This window comes from Rissa tridactyla, chromosome 6 (assembly GCF_028500815.1).
Source record: "Rissa tridactyla isolate bRisTri1 chromosome 6, bRisTri1.patW.cur.20221130, whole genome shotgun sequence".
Classification (NCBI taxonomy): Eukaryota; Metazoa; Chordata; class Aves; order Charadriiformes; family Laridae; genus Rissa; species Rissa tridactyla.
In genome coordinates this window covers 52,015,186-52,037,332 of record NC_071471.1, presented here as the reverse complement: position 1 = coordinate 52,037,332, position 22,147 = coordinate 52,015,186, and the positions used below count along the sequence as shown (strand labels likewise).

Here is a 22,147-nt window from a genome sequence, read left to right as displayed (position 1 = left end):
CTGGCAGCCCCGGGGGTCTGTCCCCCCGCGTCGTGAGGGGCGGCCTCCCCTGCCGCGTCGAGCAGGTGGCTGATGGGCGGCAGCTTCGGCTGGGGGAAGAAGCAAGAGCAAACAGCCTCCCTCAGGGCAGAGGGAGAAAGACAAACACCGTAGATGTAAAACGTGGCACGAGTTTACTTGTCAGCAGCTGTAAAAGGCAGCGGAGCGGCACAGAAAGAGCAGATCATTTCCCCTCTTTCTAACACCACGACTGAACCATTTATTGCAAGAGCACCGGAAGCCCTTTCACGCTGCAGGCGGCTGCTGCCAGGCCGGCCCTCAGAAACAATCTCCCTTGTGTTTGATGATGTTTTCCTGTGGCTGAGCTGCACCAGCTTAAAAGCAACTCTGCTTTTGCTAATGATGTGGTGAGGAGATAACTGCTAGCACGCTGCCTTCTGCCCTGTGGTGACTGCAGTAAGCGTTGCTATAGTTTCCACAGCAGTATCTCCACGGTCTTTTTCAGTCCATGGTGTAGTGGTGCAGCTAAGCATTAAGTCTGTCAAAAAGATCTATTACTGAGTATACAAACTTTTATTTAAAAAAAAAAAAAGGAATTTCTTCCCTTCTCTTAAGTAGTAAATGTATTCTTTGCAGTTGGTGGGCGTGGATTTTTTTTGTTTGGGTTTTTTTTTTTACAGTACAACAGCCTCTATTTCTCACTCTTCTTAGATGAGATGTCTTACACCACTACTGTTTAGGTTTTAATCATCAAAAGTTGTTTCTGCAAGTATCTTCCACTGAGAAACTACTAGAAGTATAACTGCTCTTTTTCGGTAAGGAGTACTCGGTCCCTGTACTTAACTCCAACTCAAATGCATCTCCAACATGCTGTGAATGGTCTCTGTCTCTCCTCAGATGTGACGAGCACTAACAAGGGGCAACATATTGATGCATAAATGCCATCATCACCTTATACCATTTGTGATGGAGAAGTTTACATGTTCAAAGGAAAAGGTTTCCCTATGGACATTTACTGTATAAGTTGGCCAAAGAAGAATAATGCTTGCCAAGACATAGTTTGATATGTACCTAAAGAATTACAAAAATTATATTCTTACAAAAAATGATGTATGCAATGTACATTAATGCATTTCTTCTTAAAAACCAAAATCATACAATCACATGGAGATCATGCCCCAGAAACAAGGGGACAGAGTTCCCATCTGAAGTCCAGTAAAGTGAGTTGAAATCTTTTGGCAAACTCCAGGAGGCCCTAGCAAGCTTTGCAGTTTTAAGACCGGAGAAGCTGCAGAGCAAGGCAACGCAGGAGTCTATGTGAACTTTCTCATAAACCGAAGTTTTGCGTAGGCAATGATAAGGAAGATAACAGTCATGCAGAAGAGAGCCACTATGTTTTCCCACATTGCCCAGTCAGTAGGTGCGATTCCTTGGCTGCACAGATATGCTTCACCAGAACACCTGCAGAAAAGCATGGGGGAGAAGTTTGCATTACTATGTGGTGCAAGTCTTCAGGTTGTTACTTTTATTCCTGCTCCACAAAGATTCTTCTACCCTCAACTCTGCAAAACAGGTGATGAAAATAGAGTAACTTCATAACCTATCACTAAAAAAGCTTAAGGGACAAATCTAGAGCTCTAATTCTCATCTTTTTTCAGTACTATCCTAACTGTTATTTATAGATAACTGACAATTTATGAGTAAACCTGAGAACCACATTAAACCGTGGTGAGTGCAAAAGCATTAGTTTCACACAGCAATCATTGGAGGTCCATAGCAGGGGTTTGGGGTCCAAAAGCTGCAGAAACAATGCTCTAGCACGGTTCCCTGCAATGACCTCAGTTTGCCAGCCCTTTAGCACATGTCATGAAATACTTGCATTGCTACAACCTAAGGTATCAGTAGTCAAGATTTTAGATAGGGCAGTAGCACTGGCAGATAGCTACCTTGGCACTCTGCTCTATCTGCAGGGAGCTTAATATTTACAAACAAGCTCTGAAGGGCAGGTGTGTTTCTGATCGTGGGTCTGCTGCATCCCAACAACTTTGTAGCTGTCCACACATTGCATTTCCATTGCTAAGTGACCCTGGGTTTTTTTTAAGAAAACTGATAAGCCAGGGCTAGGTTACCCAAAACAAAATTTAATTTAGCTCCTCTGCCTATTTTTAGGAGTAAAGTTCCATCCCTATTTCACTCTTGGATAATTGTGAAGTTTTACTATATAATCCTAAAATACGTTATTTTGGGATATATTATTGAGACTGGCCTGTGGGGGGTTATTCTGTGAATAATACACAGATTTGAAACAGTCAGACTTCTCTTTAAGCAACCCACTACAATTCAGGCCCAAGAACCACCATGAGTTAGAGACTTACATTTCTCCTGAAGTATCGGGGGGACAACTGCCTGCATCTCCCACAGATGCTGTAACATTTGGATTCATCTCACCACAGAAGTAGAGATCTCTGTACTCATTCACTTGAAGAGCCTAGGGAAAGAGGCAGACACCAGATTTTTACAGAGTTAGCGATTTGGGGTGCTTAAAGGAACTTGATTATTAGAATACACATATCAATATTCTTGGAATCGTTATGTTCAAGAGCTTTTTCTTTTGAAGCTCTTAAATCACTGCCTTTCTGAGGAACCGCTACAAGTTCTACATGCAGGATGGTTTGGTGTCTGAGTCTTTAGTTTCAAAGTTCGTTTCAATGATTCAGGCATGGGTTTCTGGCTTGCCAGCTACAAGTTCCTGTTCATCCACTGTCATCTGGGTCAGTCTACTGAGCCAGAAACCACGTGGCTGCATGCAGATACCCCAGCACCAGCACACGAAGGCAGCTGGCACAGTCAGCTAAGGCAAGAAGGGAAGGGTTCCCTTGCACTCGCAACTCAGGGGTCACCTCCACGTTCAGCAACACTGATAAAATATCTCAGTGATACCCAAACAGGGGAGGTCTCACATCTCCCCCTCCCTGATCCTACCTTTCTCTTCCACTGCCGGTCAACATGGTCCTGCCCACACTATCCTTCATCAGCTCCAGCATTCATTTCACTCATTTTTACTCAAAAGGTAGGAAACTGTTCCTCCCAAATAGGCTTGGCCAGGATGAAGACAGGAGATGGAAGCACAACTCCCACCTTCGACGAGTGGGTGACCTGCTATGTCGAATTACTGTGTTTCAAGCAGCTGCACCCTTAGCTTTCTGGTATCCCAGCTTCTTATTATTCATAAATGGCAGTAAGTCATACTTCACTTCAGAGGAAGCCACACTGAAGACTGAGACCATCAGGCATTACGGTAAATCCTTTAACCAGTTGGACAGTCATTAACCTCAGACCGGTCACCCAAACAGCAGCCTCTGGAGAGGCCATGCAATATTTGACTTTATCCTAAACAATAGGGGTCAGCTATTCAGGCTAGGAATTAGTGCCTCACTGGACAGCTTGCTCCACTGCTGTCCAAGCAGCACTAATTTTGTGGCACAAAGGATTTGTTCAGTCTCTGAGACTTCTATCTCTCACACAGAGATTAACTTTTGCTTCCTTTTTGGGGTCGGCTGGTTTGTTCTTCTTTTACCATGTTCGCACAAGAAAAGAAAAAAAACACAATATGACTTTTAAGAGAACTTAATTTATACTCAAAACCTCTCCAGGGAGCAGCGGTGTGGCTACATTACTCACAGGAGAGCAACGCTACTTTCTACTCACAGTGAGGCCGTATCTGGGGATGCTGAAGTACTTGAGCCAGTTGAGCCAGCCCATTACGGAAGGGAGGTTTACTAAGAGGCCTGAAAAGATCTGAAATAAAACAGAATAGATTAATGAGTCACAGACTGTTTACTGCAAACAGTGCCATTCCTGCACAGATATCGGAGTTGCCCAGCAGAGGTGCACTGGGATAGACTGACCTCCTGCTGCTGTTATGCCTGTGCCTACAGGCATGAGATTCAAACCTTGCAGCAGTCCCAGGCAGCTGGCCCAACAGCACACCCAAATATTCTAGTAGATAAAAAGCTACATCCACATGTGAGCTAAGAAGCATGCGTGCTAACAACCTCTCACTCTGGAGGACTGTCCTATGGTGGAGCTAGCCGGAGGCTAAAGAAGGATGACTGGGAGTTGAGGAAGTAGAGAAACAAGAAGGAAACCATGGGGAGCCTTAAGGGCTGTTATTGTTTTGGCTCTCTCCTCTGACCTACATCTTTTAACTATGCTCACTCCTGCCTGGAACAAGGTTTGCTCTTTTACTCCTTAGAACAACTGGACTTCATAGCTAACCATGATGCTTCAGGCTGTGCTTCATCACAAGTTTTTATGTGCTTATCCTGCTGTTTTTCAGGATGTGCACGTGCTGTTCCTTACACACTGTGACTTACATCAACATACATCAGCTGGCCATCATTACGCATGCCCACTTCTCACCCACAGCAAGCACTTGAAGCGATACACTCTCTTAGCTTATTGCAAATTGAAGCGTTAGGGATGTGCAGTGGGCTCAGAATATGTACGCAGACAGATACACCTGACAGAAGGTACTTTTTACTCTAAGGTAACCTGATAGGTCTCACAGTCAAGAAGTTTCATCACTAACATTATCTCTTTGAAAAAGAATTCACATCCTTCATCTATGAGTAGTCAAAATTCCTTTCTCTCTCACTTGCTATCTTCCCTAGAAGTCCTTGAAGAACAGTATGGAAGTAATTTCTGGAACCCAAAGGCAATAATAAATTGAAATAAAGAAAGAGTATGCTCCTACTAATCCCACTGGGCAATAAAATCAATTGATACAGGTTTATTTCAAGATCTTTTTCCTTTTAAATGATCTAGTTGATCACTTAGATTTCTATTACTGGAAATGCGAGATTTTTTTTTAAATCAATTTTTGTGAGGACAATTTACAAAAAACCACCCCACTTTTTTGGGGCACACTGTTTGCAAAGCTCTGGTGGCATCACACCTACTGAATCGCACCTGAGCAATGATCTGACCCTTAGATTACAAGTTGACAGAAGTATATCATTGACTATAGTGACAATAAAATCACAGGCTTGGGGCTGACATGCTACTGGACTGTGGCTTCTCAGCCTGCTTAGGGCTGGCTCAAGCCAGTCCTCTCAGCTTGTCTCAGCTGCTTCCTCACCTCCACCAAAGGAGCCCACACATCCTGCTATACTTACAAGCATCAGGACAAAACAAATAGTGATGAGCAGATTGGCTACAGCCACCACATCCATCCCAGCACTGATAGCTAGAGACATGGCCGTGGCAGTGTAGGACACCAGTACTAGGGTCAGCATGAAGAAGAAGAATCGGCCTGCAACAGCTTGGTACCCTGTCAAAAAACAGGAAGGAAAGAGTCTAGTAAGCAACCACATTATGAATCCCAGAGAGGTACCCTTGGACTCCTATACAAGACAGGGAAAGCAGGAAGAAAGACCAAGTTTGGAGTGGGCAGGAACTATGCATGCTCCAAAGGCCCAAAGAGCCCACTGAAAGATATGCTCAAGCAGGTCCCTGTCTTTGCTGGTGTCTCTGCCCCTGCCCCAGAGTCCTCCTAAGTCATGATGCCAAGCACTTAAATCAGTCGAAGGTTCAACTAGCTTCATGTTATAGGTATAGGAATTAAACTGAGGCTAAGTCAGAAATCAAATGTGTTGGAAGATGACAGGTTCAATGAAAGCATCAATTCTTTACCAATCATCCAGTAACTGATGCATGAGAATATGATGGCTGGAGCAGTTCTCATGGGCAGCAGATCTCCTATCATCAAGGCCAGGAAGTAGGCAGACACACGGTAATATCCACTGGTGTACTGATGGCTGTGAGGACAGGAAGGAGGGGAGTTGTACAGGTTTAGAGGTTATCTAGGAAGCAGGCTCAGCTTCTGTGTCTGGTTTATCCTGATTCGGTTTCTGTTCTCTCTACCACTGACTCCTTCTCTATATGCAAGTTGCTTATTTTCCTCTGTGTTATCACTTCCCACTCTGTAAAGTAAGGGCTGATCTATCTCACAGGCCCTGCAGTCATACTGAGAGCCCTTTGAGGAAAGTTGAGTGAAAGGCTACATGACTGCCAAGTAACATATTGGAAAAGAGCTCCTAAATCTCTTTTCAAAGAGAACGATCCTTAACACAAGAGCAGACTGCTGTTAACCGGAGGAACACTTCATCCACAGCTAACTCATGCAGCTGCTTCCGGGGAGGAGGAATGATACCCAACAATGGGAAAACACCTTTAGGACATCAACTCATCTCCAGTTCAGAGGGCAATTAACTGTCATTACAATTGTTTTGCTGCTTAATGGAGCCCATGAAAAGATGCTTTAATTGGTGAGGTGCCAGAAGGCCCATCGACACAGCTAGTGAGCAGAGCAGACTGGCAAGAAGTGTCAGTGTTAGGGAAATTCATTCCTGAGCAGCTGTTAGGGGCAATATTAAGCTGCTCTGAACAACCCGTGGGTGGACATGTGCAGTCCAGGTACAAATCTTCAGTTTCTTCTTTACTGCACAGGATCTGTCTTCTTGCCCTTTCACCCCCATGAGCTGGAGGCTATTCCAAACCACATTTTCAACATATATGTATATATACATGCGTGTATATAATATATACACACACATTTACATACATATGCACACATACAAACACATATACATATAGACAGAGAGATGCGCTTGATTATTAGGGAGCTCTTTTAAGCCAGCCAGCAGGCCTCTTCATCTGAGTATCCCATGCGAAGCTTTTCCAAGAACTCTCCCTTCATCTTTGCACAGTCTTACCACTTTAGGACCATTGCAAGACGGTGTTTCAACCCTGTCAGCAAGAGGGCAGGCAGGGTTCAGTTTGTGCAGGATTCACATGCAGACTTCAAAAACAGCTTTTACCAAAAGTAGGTAGGAAAAGCACTTCGCAATAAACTGTGTCACAGCAAGCAAGTAAAAGCATTTTATTTCTCCCCTCCTTCTGCCACCTCTTAGCATTACAGCTCCCTGCTCTACAGACCAATTTAGCATTACTATTACAATCTGATGTTGCAAGGGAGCAATCAAGTCTTTGTTGGAAAACATTTTGTTTAGCCTCTAAGATACTCCCACCACCTCACTCCAGGGTATGAGACACCATTAAGTGCCTCACTACTTACACAAATAGTTTCTTGTCTCTGATGAACAGCTCAATTGCAGAGACGCTGGAAAAACACTGATTTGTGGTGACAAAAAACAAGGATCCAACCCTAGAAGGCAAAATAGAACAGTCAAAAAGAACGAAAAGGGAAAACAGCCTAGATCAACACTGGCAGCCTCAGACATCATCATACCATCAAGTCAGTGATTTTCTATCTCTGTCCACAGAATGGAAGTATTTAATTGTGCTATTGTAATCTTAGCTGTAAAATCAGGTTTATTGCTTTATCTTCCCTTTCACATCTCCTTTGCACATATGTGCAAGCCCGACAGAACTTAAAAGAACTCCAGCAACACCATGCTGCAGCGCACTGAGGCTTCTGAACCCAACCCTCCTTTGTGGCCCAAGTGGATCCCAAGGCCTTCCCTGTAGCTGAAACCTGTCTGCTACAGACAGAAAAATAAGCAAAGCTGTGGCTTTCCAACTTACCGATTCTGAATGCCACTTCGATCCAATTTTACACCAAAAAAGATAGCGCCCACAACCAAGGCTAGAATTATGGTCACTGCAATCTAGAATTGGAAAGAAGAAAGGGAAAAGGGAGTCCTTCAAATAAGTAAATAGAGACAAACTTCATATTAAGGCATATGCGGGGTTTAAGACTTACACCTGCCTAAAACTCTGCTTTGTGAGCCAAAGTATACCTATGACACACACAATTAAAAGCCTTATGGCAAATATTCCAGGTTTATCCTGTTCACTTTTCTCCTTCCTCTGATCTTCTTTGGCTGAGGAAGGTTAGTAGAGACACAGTCAAAGAATAACCCAGCTTAAAATTTCAAGTGAAGGTCACCCTAGAAGCTCCCCATGTCAGCCACAGAATGAAGCATTTTTCTCCCCACTCTCCAAGTGTAGTAGTCCTTGTGCTACGAAGGAGACTTTTTTCAAAGGCAAGAAAGTTAGCTGGGCATCTCACTCCACGTAAGTGGTAGTGGCACAGGACTTCTATTTCCTGAGCTGCCTTTGAAAACAGAAGTCTGTCCTACAAACTGCAGATTCTGGAACTGAGAGCAGAGGGAGTCTGAGACTTTTAGGAATTGTTACCTACTTGTGCAATGGAGGCTTGTGGGCTCCTGATGAGGTTTTTGAGGGAACGCTTGGACACCCAGTACAGCTGTGTGAGGAATCCATTTGCGTAGGTAATCTCATGCCCCTGCTTGGATAGTCTCTGCCTGCTTCCCCGTCCAAGCTCCACTTTCCGCAGTGCTTCCTTTGTGCTCTGATACAGGCTGGAGTTAAGATATTTCTGGTGCAGCACATCTACCACGCTGCTGTCCATGTTATCTTCTGTCACTCCATTTTCACTGCTCACCTCTGAGTAAGAAAGACAATATATGGCTTGTAATTTCCCATGAACCTTACCTTCAGACATGACCCATAAACATGCTCAGCCACTTTGGAGGCTGAAAAAAAATAAACAAAACAAAAATGCCAGGAGAATTTGAATTGTTCAAGCCTTGGCTCTGAGCTTAAGAGGCTAGCTTGAGTGAGTGGGTTTCCTCACAGTTTCCTAGCTAATCTGCCTGTTCTCTGTGGCACAAAAATGGCCAAATTCTTAGTCATCAATGTTGAGGGAAATCAATGTCTGCTCTGATCCACTTCCCCATCTCCAAAAAGCACCATTCCCTTATAATCCTTGTTAGAGAGTTTGTTATCTTATCTAGTTCCAGTCTTTCTCACTGCCCTGTAAATCCATTACTTCTTAGCCTATCTACCCTGTCTTCTCTGCAGCAGACTCTTATGTGACTGAAAACTTCTGTCTTCTGTCAGCTGTCTCTTGAGACTAAGCAAGTCTAGTTTTTCAGTCTTTCCCACATAGGTTTTGTAAATTACTGACATTTATCACTGCTCTTCTGTATTACTGAAGGAAGAAAAAAAATCCCTTTTACAAGTTTTCCGAGCTCTCTAAAGAAGCCCAAAGCAAAGTGTATCTATTAGTAGGAAAAATAAAAAGATAATGAAGTGCCCTTAGACTGAAGGAAACTCAGAGAACAACAGCTTGCCATCACCACATACAACTTCCCTTCTACACCAGCCAACGGTGGATTTCTCCTTCACAAATTACCTTTTCCTGTGTCCACAGGTCTGTGATCTTCCTTGCTTGCTGCCACAGCAGTTGAATCACCATTTATGATATCAAGGAAGAAGTCAGCTGGATTATTGAAGGGTTCACATTCATATCCTAAAAAAAAGAAAACCACACACCAAAAAAAACCAAAAACCACACATGCAACATGTTTGTACTGCACAGAGCACAGCTTGGAAGGTCACTCACTCTCCTACAACCCTATTATAAAAAAAAACTTCACCGCTTTCCATGAGCATTAGTTTACAGCAGTAGAATGGCACAAACTTGAACATAGAAATTCCATCTAAATAAGGAGGAACTTCTTTACTTTGAGGGTGGCAGAGCACTGGAACAGGCTGCCCAGAGAGGTGGTGGAGTCTCCATCTCTGGAGACATTCAAAACCCACCTGGATGCATTCCTGTGCAACCTGCTCTAGGTGACCCTGCTCTGGGAGGAGAGGTTGGACTAGATGATCTCCAGAGGTCCCTTCCAACCCCGACCATTCTATGATTTTGTGTAATAGACAGGATTTAGGAGACAGTGAATCTGAGGTATCTATACAGAGCTTCAAAGTTGCTTATTCTCTGTTGATTTCAGGTGAGGAGAAATCCTTAATTCGCTTTTACACAGCTCAGCATGGACAACTCTGGCCTCCTCAGTACTGTTTAACCACATCCCACTCTGAAAGACACACAGTTCCTCAACAGGGGTTGCTGGATGTCCGCCCTACAGCCTCAGATGCTTGCTCTAGAAGCACAGGTCTTGCTTGTGTTTCCTGGGTCACCAGGAAGAGGAAGGGCTGTCCAAGAGCAGCTTCTTATAATATGGTCCTAGCTATGGGATGAGGAGGCCAAAAATAAAAAAAATTTTAAAAATGCTTATTCTATAGCATTCCTGCGAGAAAGGAAGTGAGGTGGGATACTAGGAGGAGGAGGAGGAGTGAGATTGGTTAAAGCATCTCCCTTAAAGCCAGGGAAAGCTTACAATCCAACATGTCCACAGCTGCATCTAGACTAGACTGGGAATTCACTCCGCATTCTCTGTCCATTATAGCCATAAACCCTCACCCTGCTTTCTTGGAGCAGGGGCAGCCACCCAAGAGTGCAATTATTAACCCATCTTAAGACACACCATGATTTTGTCCTCTCAGTCACCCACCTGCTTTCAGACTACAGCAGGATTCTTCGATTGGCCCCTACGGATGGCTGCCAGTCTGCAGGCTGTGGTTCAAAACCCACTGGGTCTGCCACCTAGGCCTGGTAGAACTACAAGCATCATCTTGTCTATTGCACATCATGCTGCTAGATATCCAAGCAGTTTTTGTCCTGATGCAAGGCAAAACAAAGGCAGCAGAGCGCCATACCCTGTGTTGTCTGAAAAACTTCATTTTTATCATTTTGATTTTTTTCCTGTTCTAACATGACACTGTTCAGACTGTTTGCGTACAGCCTCTAGTAGTCTAGAGATAAAACAGCCCAGGACTGTTATCCAGTGCTAGGGTAAACTCATTAGCCAGACTCTTGGCACAGAAGACTTACCAATAGAACTAAAGTATTCCAGGGCCTGCTTTGCAGGACCATGGTACAGGACTTTTCCCAAAGCTAGTAATGTCAGACTGTCAAACAGCTTGAATATGGAATAGCGGGGCTGATGGATGGAAAATATGATGGTTCGCCCTCTTCTTGAGAGCCTGAAATAGAAACAAACATCTCTCAAATACACAGCACTTCGCATTTCAGAAAGGTCATGTTAACCCAAGCAAAAAATAAATATCCAAATCGAAGACAATTACTTGTTAACTTCTCAGGGTCTCAACCCAGAAAAACTTTCGTTCCCTCTTCCCTATCACTGTCAGATCCTGGCTGCAAGATCTTCAAGACAGCACCCATCATTACAAGAGACCATCACTGCAGTCTGGCCAGACAAAGTATGATGTTGCCTGTAGCTAGCAAAGGTTGAGGCCACAGCTGTGTATAAGCCTTCCTTACATGTTTTCTATGCCAGGCTCCAACTTGACTAACTGGAATGGTCCCACTGCACTCAATGGCAGTCCCAGGCCTTACATAGCAGGCTGTGGAAGCCTGGCCAGCTAAGATTTCTCTCAGCTCTTCTGCTGAAGATTTACTCTCTAGAAAAGTCAAAACTAGTTTTCCTTCAGGTTTGTCAGATACCATTTCAAGTACTTTAGCGCTGATGCCCAACAAGAATCCTTGCCGATCAAAGGCCTCTATCCACAAACAGCAGAGCACAATGTGCCCCCAAGCAGAACCAGACAACATGCTACAAACCCAGGAGGAGGGTTAGGAACTCATTCTCATTAAACAAGCTTTCTTTGGTCCTCTTTGTACCAGAAGACAGTTCATCTCCAAAATACAGAAGATGAATGTAAACACTGAGGGTAAACCTGCAGGTGAAGTCTGATCTGAGTTCAAGGCTGTTGCCAGAGCAGAGGAAAAGACTTTGTAATAGACTCAGCTGGAAGGCCAAGAAATTATGATTACAGGCCTGACCTCCCAGTCCACCACTCTCTGTGGCAAAGGGAAACTGTCCAAGCTACATCTGCTTTTTGGGCTCCAATCCAATGCTTGCTGTGGAAGGACTCCCATCAACTTCAAAAAGCTTTGGACAAGGCCCAGAGAAATAATTTCAGTACCACTTCTGAGTCTATTTGTCTAGACTTTTTTTTAATTTTATTTTCCAGAGCACTGTAGCTACTCAGTTATAACAGCATTCCTTTTTTTACTAATGAGCTGACCACAAAATTGCAGCAGAGCCCTGAAGAACTGACTCTTACTTCTTCAAGAGGATGAGGACCGCATTGGCTGTGCTGGCGTCAAGGCCAGTTGTTGGCTCATCCAGAAAAAGGACTGGTGGCTCTGTGATGAGCTCCATCCCAATGTTGGTTCTCTTCCGTTCCCCTCCAGACACTCCCCGGATCAATTCGGTTCCTACCTACAAGCAGAAGAAATCAGGTATTTGCAACAAGACCTAGTCAGTGCATGCTCTGGAGTTCAGGGCTCTCCACACCCAGCAGCCCTTTTCATTTTCAGAGTCACATTAGCGAACCCCAGGGCCAGCAGCAGATGATGGGTCTGACTCGGTGAAAGGGACTACGTAGCAGTAAGCAGAGCCTGATTTTCAGAGGTACCAGGCACCTTATGACTTCAGGGAACAAGGATGACACTGACAAGGAAGAGCCAGAATGAGGCCATAGCAGCCAGAGGTGGCACTGGCATTCATGGATGTCTTGTTGGTCAGCTCGCCTGCTGCTCAAGTAAGAGTGGGGTAAGTAAAGTAAAAGTAGAGTAAAAATGCTGCTGAGAGGAACAAGCTCTGCACAGAATTTCTCCATCACAGCCCAGCTTTCTACCCCTCACAGCTTTCAGCACTCTAAAAACAATTTCCCTGTCTTGTCCCACAAAGCCAGGAAGCAACTGAACAGCTTTCCAAGGTGCAATGGCTAGGCGACTTTTTCCCCTCTGAACTTACACAACATGCTGGACATGGTCCAAAATCTTCCCCTTTTAATATCAAATACACATACCTCTTTACAAGCTATCTCCTGAGCTGGAGACTGATTTCTTGTGTGCAGTATGGTTAACTCAGGTTCCCGCTTAGCTTAGCATAGCTGCTCTACATACGCCATACTGCCCAGAGCTGAGCAGTTCAGTTTCCAGAGGTGGTATGATTTCTGAGAAAGGCGTTCTCACTGCTCACCTTAGCATCAGCCACTTTGTTTAATCCCAGCTCGCTGATTATCTGGGTGACTCGCTCTTCCTTCTCTTGAACGCTGATGGAGCTGGGCAGTCGCAGGGCAGCAGAGAAGTGCAGGTTCTCCCTCACCGTCATTGTGCCCATGACAACATCATCCTGAAAGGAGTACAAACGGACAGTTGGAAAGCCTCCTTCTCAGCTACCTGGCCAAGCACCAGAGTCCCTGTAGTGGCAGTTTTGATAAGCTATTTGTGGACTATCGGGGAAACTGGACTGAGGGACAACCTCTTCTTCAAGACTTACAGGACATGAAGTTCAAGGTCACTCAGTAGCAGTCAAGGGGAGAATGCAGCTCTGCAGGCTCCCAGCTTACACCAAGCATCACCTCAGCCTGCTTTCAGGCTCAGGAGTCGAAGTGCAGACGGTAGCGTTCCGTACTGCACATGCACTTTCCTTACCAGCCAAAGGGAGGCAGAGCAGGAGGCTGGTTTTGTAAACTTCTGCCAGTCCACCTGAAGCCAAGGGACATTGCTAGTACTCAGTGTTCAAGATAGAGACACTCAGGGAGTCAGCAGCTGGCAGCAGCTGCTCAGAGAAACAAGAGTATTGCACCAAGATGCTCCTGATTTTTTCCATATTTCAACTATCTATAACTCTTGGGCACAAAACCTTATTCTAAGGGCTACCCCTTTAGAAAAGCTTCAACAGTTACGTGCATTTTGAGTAAGAATCAAATCTATCCAGTTGACAAACATCTGGGCAGCCTACACCAACCTGTAACAACCATGAGCCAAACAGAGTTGAGGCCGGGTCCATCCAGAGCTCCATGCCTCTCCAGCACCCCTGCTTTGATATTCAAGCCAATTTTGCATCCTACCATATGACAACAGAAGGGCTGCAATACTGGGCAGCTGCTGGGGAACATGGATGTTAATCAGGCATCTTACAAATCTAGTGCCCTTTTAGAAGAAGACACAGCCCCTAAGCTGCCGGGCAGCAGATTCTTGCCTGCTCTGGGACTCCTTCCACATCAGAGGTAGTTGATCAGCAGGACAAAGGATGTGCCAGCCAACCGTGTTTGGCACTGGAAGTAACAGAGGAAGACTGAACATGCTGCTGTGCTAGAACTGTGTGACAGATTACTCAGGGTGTAGTGTTATGATAAACTGGCTTTGCTGCCAAAGCTGGTTTAGGAATTTCCTGCCATCACTTCCCTCCCCACACACCCTCAGTCTCTCACGCTAGCCTCCCATTGCCCATCCTCAGATCCACCAATACAACTGTTGGGTCACCACATTGGAAGCTAAACTGTGAATTTAAGCTACTTTAATACCAAACGTAGCAAGTGAGGGTGTCATGCCACAATTTGTAAGGCATGAGTGGAGAGACCAGTAGCAGCTTTACAAGAATAACACATGACTTAGCAAGTCTGTATGCTCATCTGCAAAAAATTGACCCTATAAGTATGTATGTATTTATGTATTTAGACCTTGAGTGTTGTTTGTAGTCTTTCAGACATCTTTATTGATCTAGGGAGTACTGCACAGGGGTGAGAGGGCAAAAAGTCCATTTAATGTCTCGCCTAGTTGCCTATCATTTTGAGGTTTTGTTGCTTTGGACACTTGAGATACAAATGTCTCAAACCAGGACCACCTGCAAGAAACTTCCTGGCCATTCATGAAACACTGAGTATTTGGGGATCTTTGACCTGCAGGATCAAGACTCAGCATCAGTCTCGTCACATGCATCCTCCCAGAGCCCCCCAGCTGGCAGCTTTCAGAAGAGCTGCCTATTTCACATCTGCCTGCAGTCAGAAGCCTGGATGGTTTCCAGATTTGGCTGCTCATATGGCTGCCAGGAATCCCCTTCTCCTCAGCTCCCCCAGGGCTTTGAGGGTCTATTATTGGTCCGGGCCTCCACCCACTTCCGCAGATTCAGCTGGCTTTTCCTGTCTCTGAGTGGAACGAAGCTCTGTCCCAGCCAGCCAGAATCAGAGGAAGAACAGCAGGGATCTATTTACTTCCTAGAATTATTGTCTGATAGTTTGAAGGTACTTCTGCCAGCTAGAACTGCTTTTGAGTTTTACAACAAGAGATTTTGGGTGTTGTGGGTTTTTTCCTCACCTTTTTTTTTTTTTTTTTTAAACTCTTGCTAGTACTTCAGGGCAGAGCCCAAAGAACAAGCCACAGTAGCTCTGTGGTTTGGGCATCCGTGTGGCTTTGGGAAGACAAACACCTCCGTGCTTGTCTTGGTTGGAGTAATAGTTTGATCCTCTTGTCTTCCATATCCCAGAAAAATACTAAATACTGTAACATCTGAGTTATCACATTATATTGTTATCACTCTGTAGCCATCATTGAAGATTACCTAACTTAGTAGTTTGTGCTTTGCTCATTTTATGCAGTTTTCCCTCCCAAGGGCTCCCAGGCTTCCAGGCTCATGAAGGCAGTTACTCACCTGCACAACATATCCTGAGATGCACTTGAAATTCGGAGGTTGTGGGATGCCGTCTATAAGCACTTCTCCAGACAGGCCTGCTGGGTCCTTTCTGGCAGCCAGCACATCTAGGAGACTTCAGACAAACACCAGGCATTAGGTTTTGCCATAACAGCTGCTTTTACCTTTAACTGGGGCAGTGCCACCAGTCAGGACTGCAGTCACAGCCTGCTCACGGCATGCTGCAAACCAAAGGGCACAGAAAGGGGCAGCCTCTACTCTGGGAGCTTTGTACAGAAAGCCTGGTGTAAATAGAGGATTTTCCAGCAGCAGGTGTGCCCCAGGAGTATGGTAGTATACAGACCCCCACAATTCACCGCAGTCAACCCCCTGCAGACATAAACTCAGTCTCCGTATTAACGGCTAACCTCCAATGCACATAGACAAAAGCACCCTGCCGAGTAGCTGCAGTCTGCTCTCCAGCCAGGGGAGCGCAGAAGTAACTACTTTGATCTCAAGGAAATTAATCCAAATGGGCATAAACAAGACTAGAGTTAAGGTTAATTTTATAAAGTAATTTTGTTTTAACATATCACTGGATTCTCCTTGCTGCCAAAGCAGAGGCCAGCCTGTCTGCTAGGTAAGTAAACACCACCCTGATGAAGTGCTGCTCTTGAAAACATCCTGATTAGCCAAGAGTCTCCTTAGAGAGGAATACCAAGCGTCACCACAAAGATACACCTGTGTGAACTCTGGCCACACTTGCCCAGTCTCTGACATTCTCAAAGGCAGAGAGTGACAAAGAGCTCTCTTACCATGGTTATACGGGAGAGAAAACAGCATCAGTACTGGCTGGAGATAGTCTGCATGGTATTTTTCTGTGTTTTCATCCAAAGAACTCAAGCACATGTGCACACCCACCACCAGGCCACAGCCAAGTTGGGGTAAGGATCCAGAACATCCTACAGACTGACGTTACACCGTGTTCCTGTCAGTTGTTAGAGTGGGGTTTGGCCTAGCATATTCAAGGAAGTCTCGCTGCAGTGACTTCACAGGGGATGACATCTCTTCTGCCCCGAAGGAGCTTACACCCCCTCCCTAACCCATTACAGGTCTAGGACGGAGCCTACATCTGAGCTCCAGTCACCCCAGTTCAGCCTGGTATCTTAACTCAGGCCACCGCCAAAGGTGACTGCAGTAATATGGACCATCAGCTGGAGCAGATGAGGGGTGTGACACTGCTGCAGGGCAAGAACTCCAGCAAAGCCAACAGCAGCAGGCCACGAGGTCAGACTGCATCACCAGATTTCTCATGGGTGTGAAAAGGTCTGAGCCTGCATATCCCTCACATCTCCCCCAACCCTCAGAACCCCAAATCCTCTTTGACCAGCTGACTGTCCATTCAAAGGAGCAGAAAAAAGTACTCACGAAGATTTACCGCTCCCTGTTGGCCCCAGGATAGCATTCAAGCCTGGCTTCATAATGCCACTGGAAGAAGGAAAGAGTTATTTCCAAATGGAGGACTGTTCACATGCAGCTCATAGTAGAGGTAAGGTGTGAACAAAATGCTGTTGAAAGGAAAACTTGGAGATTATTAAAAACTCCTCCTTAAATCTGAAATCAATAAGCATTTTTCCTTTCTTGTCCCAGACTGCCAGAACTGGACATAAAAAGCAATCTACAAAAGACAAAAATTGTCTTCCCTGCTGAGCTGAGTCTTGAAAAGAAGACACAACTGCTCTCTGCTGCTCATTTCCTCTGACTACAGCTTGAACCATAGTTAAGGGAACCCTCAGATCTTCTGGCAGAAGAGTTCATGCAAGTGTAGTCCTAATTTGCTCAGATCAATAACTGAAGCTGCTCCAGCTACATCCCGGTTATTTTGCCTAAAAGCAAATTAGAAAGTGCTCACATGAACTGTGGACTGGCAGGAGGGTAGTCATTTCTTTACCAGCACAGCTGGATCTGGAAGGTGACACTGAGGTCACTGATTCACAGCAGCAGATTAATTCCTACCCTCCGTTATTTTATTTAAGCAAGAACTTACTAGACATTATGAAGGATCTTCTTTTCCACAGTTTTCCGTTTACATAGGAATCCACTGGACTGCTTAACGGAGTACTGGATGTTATGGAAACTCACAACAGAACCCCGAGGAGATCGGAGAGACTCTCGTGTTGGAAGAGAACGTTGGAAATTGCCCACTCCTTCCTCTTCTCCAACAGAAATAATGCTGTGATCAAATGTGTCTGCCATCATGTCCTTGTTACACAAGTCAAGCTCCACTGCATGGAGTATTTTGAGGTCACTGTTGTTTTGAGCGGTTCCCATCTGTTGAGACAAAGAACACAAAAACATGCAGGGAAGGAGACACGTGAGCAACAATTTCTGCAGAAAGTGTCTTGGAAAAGCAAGTTCATGCACACCACACCAATCCTTACACATGCCAAGTTTCCAAAAGGATGGACATCCGCACTGGAAGACATCCAGTAGTCCCCAAAGGCATGGAAACCCACAGATGTAGAACAATACACATCGCCTTTAGGAACGAGACATGTATGTTCTTGAAGTGATGCTAGCTCAAAGAGCATCTAATGACATACAAACCAAGCCCATCTGTGATGGGGGACTACAAATGCAAGCTGCTACCACTTAAGCTAAAGAGACTCAAGCTCCCCTCCTTCAGGCGTAACATGCTAACCCCCACAAAGCCAGCAGAGAAAACCTATTAATGAATCTGTATGAAGAACCACAGGAAGAAAAATGGTTGTGCTGATGAAAATGAAAGCCAGTCACATGCATCTTGTTCACTGGCACAAGTTTGTTTCAGAGACACCAATGTGATTAAAATGACAGTTACACATGTTGCTTACCATGTTTCAGTCACACCAGTTATCAAGATGCTTCACAACTACAAATAGGAAGAGAGAAATGTCTGTAGGCACCATTTACGCTGAAGAACAGCAAGAGATCCCCCTCCCATAGGGAGGAATCTTGGGACATGCCACACTAAGAAAAACATGGTATAAACTGGTACATAAGGAAAATTAAATATGGTATCTATTTGTAATCCCAAAGTTATAAAGCATTCTGGTTCAAGCAGACAGGCTGCCTCTGTAGCTCAGGATGGGAGCACCTGAAAGGGAAGACACGCCAACAGCAAAGGGAAGGAACTGTTCTCCCTGCCCATGCATCAGAGCCTACATCACAGGAAATATATCGATATGGGTATAACCATTAATATTGATTCACTTATTAATCACAGCAGCAGAGCTCATTTGTCAAGAGGCTGCTTTGCTTTCTGTTGCTGTAAGTGATGGAGACCAAGTTTGGATCCCTTCGCCCACTTAAAAAAAAAAAAAAAGGAAAAAGTTTAAAGTTCCTGCCTTGATGTTACATGTGAAGAACTTGGAAACCCTGCAGTCCCCAAGTTCTGCAGCCTATGCAAGGCCTGGGCTGTACCCTGCCTTTTAGCCTGGTGCCCTCACAGCTGTAAACCTTCCCATCCCCTTTCCAGGTAACTCCAACAAGGAAGAGAGGAATTACTACATGCCCCTTCCAGAAATCAAACATGACAGGTTAGACTAACACAAGTTAGTCTAATCATTTACTTTCCTTCTAGCTGCTGGCATGAATGTGTTTGTTGGGAAGCTAAAAATTTACTGTGATGTTGCAGAAAGCCAAGGCGGTCACCAGGCTAACCAAGAGAGCAAGGAGAGAGAACTGCCCACAAAGACATCCACAGCTGGTTACTCAGGTTTTGTGAGAAGGCAGATATATCCCACCATCATCTTTTAGCCCACTCTCTGCACTTTTTTCCTCCCAGGACTGATAACCAGTAGGACCAACAACATCCATCACTGCAGTAGAAGTGGATTTCTCAGCGAGAGAGACAATCGTCCTTTTAAGAAACTGGAACTACAAGAGACCAATTTAAAGAAACAAGAATTACCCTTTCCTCTCCACTTAAAGCTCAAGAAGTTGCAGTAGTTGTTTCCTGTATAAGTAAAATAAAAGTGGGGAGTGGGAAGGGTTGTTTAGCTTGGACACATCCTGAACTCTAAGGCTAGTCACCCCTGGGAAAACCTTGCTATGGGAAACAAAAAAGGATATGCTGGTTACATCAGCAAGAGAAGGCTTATATGCTTGAAAGGTTGCACAACAGATCAGAAGAAAAAAAAAAACGTCAGGATGACAGTGACACCGGGGGCAAAGACCCGGTTAGACTTTTGAACACTGAGCTGTCTTGTATACCTCACATCTGTTCTGGGTGGGTTCTGTAGTTTATTACACCAAAAACGCTGTTATACCGGTTTTTGCAAAGTTACTAATTAGCACGGCAAGCTAAACCGCTGCTGCGGGTATGTGCAAGGATGACAGGAGGATGAGAAAAGCTTAGCAGAGGCTACAGGTGGGACTAGGCGGCAGCAGCACCTCCCAGGCGGTGTCCCCTACCCTCGCCCCCACGGGCCGGTTCCGCTACTGAGCCGCGAACCGACCCGGCCCAACCGAGCCCCGCGTTCCCCCCCCGAGCCCGAGCCCCCGCCCGCAGCGGGGCAGCCCCGCGCCCCGCCCGACGAAGGGCTCCGCTACCGGCTCCGCTCCCCGCGCCGTTACCTCCGGGCTGCCGCGGCGCTCCAGGCGGCGGCGACGATGCTCTAGCGGCGGCTCTGCCTTGGCGGGCGTTTTATAACCGGGTCCGGGCGACGGGTTACATAAACCGGCGGCGGGGAGTGCCCGGCGCTGTCACGCAAACCCCGCCGGGACGCGGGCAGGGGCAGCGGGGATGGAGCCCCGCTTCCCCGGGCACTGCGGCCCGGCCCGGCCCGCGGCTGCGAGACCCCCGGGGCGGGGCCGCCCCCGAAGTTGAGCAGCCCTCTGCTGCGTGGGCTGTGACAGGGGCGCCGGTCGCGATAGGGGCGCCTGTTCCGCCGGCCGGCGGCGTGGCGGAGCCCCCCGTGCCCCGGGATGGCGAGGGCAGCCCCACGCCGTCAGCCCGCCCTCCCGGGGCGGGGAGAGGAGGAGGAGGAGTACGGGGGAGAAGCAACGTGGTTCTCTCGTTGGAAACCACCGAAGAGCGGGGAACGGGCCGTCGGACATGCCCGGTGAATTTTCCGCCGCTCCCGCGCATTCCCGGTACGGCTCGGGGGTGGGAAGCAGCACCCGCTCTCTTCTCCTGTCCTCCCACCTTCGGGGAAGGTCATCGCGCCCAGGGGATGGTTCCAGTCCACCTGGGTCACCTGAGGCCACAGGCGGGCCTGGGAGCCCCTCCAAGGGTGGCACTGCCCCACCGATCTCAGGCCGTCAGAGGCAGTGTGCTTCTCTTGCCCCTGCTGGGCCCAAGGCGCTCACAGCAGCCCACTGGGGTCACCCGTTGTCCCGTTGGACAGCCTCTCTGTGCTGCCATGTGTTCCCAGCTAGGAGAATGTGTGAAAGCAGGAAGATCAGATTTCCTTCCATTTGTTGTCAAGGCTTCTCGTCGGCCTCCTGTTCCCAAGCACTGTCGTCTTTATAAATAAACTCACTCTCCCCAGACTCCTTGGTGTTGTGAACGCAGGAAAAGCCCGCTTTTATGGTTTATAAGTATGATTTATAGCAGAGCTGTCAAGTCACCATGTTAATTGCCTCCGGCTTGACTACCCTCTGCAGTTCCATACAGCATTGTTTTTTTTCCCTAACACCAGCTCTCGCTATATCAATTTAAGGCTCAGCTAAGCCAAAGCATACCTCCAGCTACCCAATCAATACCAATAATAAAAACTCCAAAGGTTCACCTACGTGCTTTCCAATGCCTGCTTCCCTCCAGGCATGTTGATGCACTCAATGCCGTTGATGCACTCAATGCCGTTGATGCAGTAGGCAGAAGACTCTCACATCTTAGGCGGATGTATTGCTCTATGGGGCTAACAGGGGTCCAGAGCAGGTGGCATTATGGCAGTATTGAAATAGCCTTGGAGATCTGTCAGGAGAGCAAGTTTTGCCAGAGGTACAGCCAAGGATCAGACTTGCTGAATAAGAATGTTATCTTCAGTCACTCTACGGGTCAGAAGCGGACTTGAGTTCATGTTTCCTTTGTGATTTAACTTCCTCTTTCGAGGAAAATCTGCCTACATTGAAGACTTTTACCCTAGTGTTTGACCAAGCACACACACGTCTCTGTCTCCAAGCATATTTCAACCCTAAATGCTCACTTGCCCTCAATGTGCTGCACTGACAATCCTCTTGTCATGTGCCTGGGACAGTGAGAAAAATAATCCTGTGTGCTTGGGAGCAGCGGGGAGCAATTTCTGAGTCATGAACTTGCTGCTCCACATAGCGCCTGCACAGTGGTGCAGGAGAACCACTCGCTGAAGGAGCACAATTAAAGGTTCAGACTACTCTTGACAGTTTCAGTTGCTCAGCTGCTCCTCAGACAGAGGTGATGGATGCCTTCATGCTGGCAATTTCAGGGAGCAGCATTGCTCCTCCCACACTTCATGGAACGGAAAAAACACTTCTGCCCCCTGCGCCCCCTGTGCACATGCCTATGGCATAGAAATAGACAGAGACCCAAGGTATGGGGAGGAATCAGATCTGCCAAATACAGCATCTGGCTGGAGGCTCTGGCTTTCCTCCAGCCCATTCTTCAAGCAACAGTCTTCTGGGCTTCTTCAAGGGCATTTTTATCCTCAGTCTGTTCCATCTCCCACCTGACCTGGAAGTATTTTTCAACTGTATCATTTTACTGATCCGGTTGACCTAGCTCATAC

The 22,147-nt window shown here is 46.3% G+C and overlaps 1 protein-coding gene across 3 annotated transcripts; it reads right to left on the bottom strand.

Moving 5' to 3' along the window:
- Positions 1-150: 150 nt before the first annotated feature.
- On the bottom strand, positions 151-20,497 carry LOC128911643 (broad substrate specificity ATP-binding cassette transporter ABCG2-like). 3 transcript variants are annotated; one of them, XM_054206858.1, is made up of 17 exons: positions 20,016-20,497; positions 18,272-18,309; positions 17,446-17,729; positions 16,827-16,886; positions 15,420-15,534; positions 12,966-13,118; positions 12,043-12,200; positions 10,787-10,938; positions 9,245-9,361; positions 8,228-8,493; positions 7,609-7,691; positions 7,139-7,228; positions 5,695-5,819; positions 5,178-5,332; positions 3,709-3,798; positions 2,376-2,488; positions 151-1,461 (listed from the first exon to the last, which is right to left on the bottom strand). In XM_054206858.1, exons 2-17 carry the CDS (start codon positions 18,272-18,274, stop codon positions 1,314-1,316), a joined length of 2,112 nt encoding a protein of 703 aa, XP_054062833.1. In that variant the 5' UTR covers positions 18,275-18,309; positions 20,016-20,497; the 3' UTR covers positions 151-1,313. The 3 variants fall into 3 exon arrangements, with proteins under 3 accessions (XP_054062833.1, XP_054062834.1, XP_054062835.1); XM_054206859.1 differs by lacking the exon at positions 18,272-18,309 and having other exon boundaries at positions 20,016-20,496; XM_054206860.1 differs by lacking the exons at positions 18,272-18,309; positions 20,016-20,497 and having other exon boundaries at positions 16,827-16,966; positions 17,446-17,582.
- Positions 20,498-22,147: the final 1,650 nt, after the last annotated feature.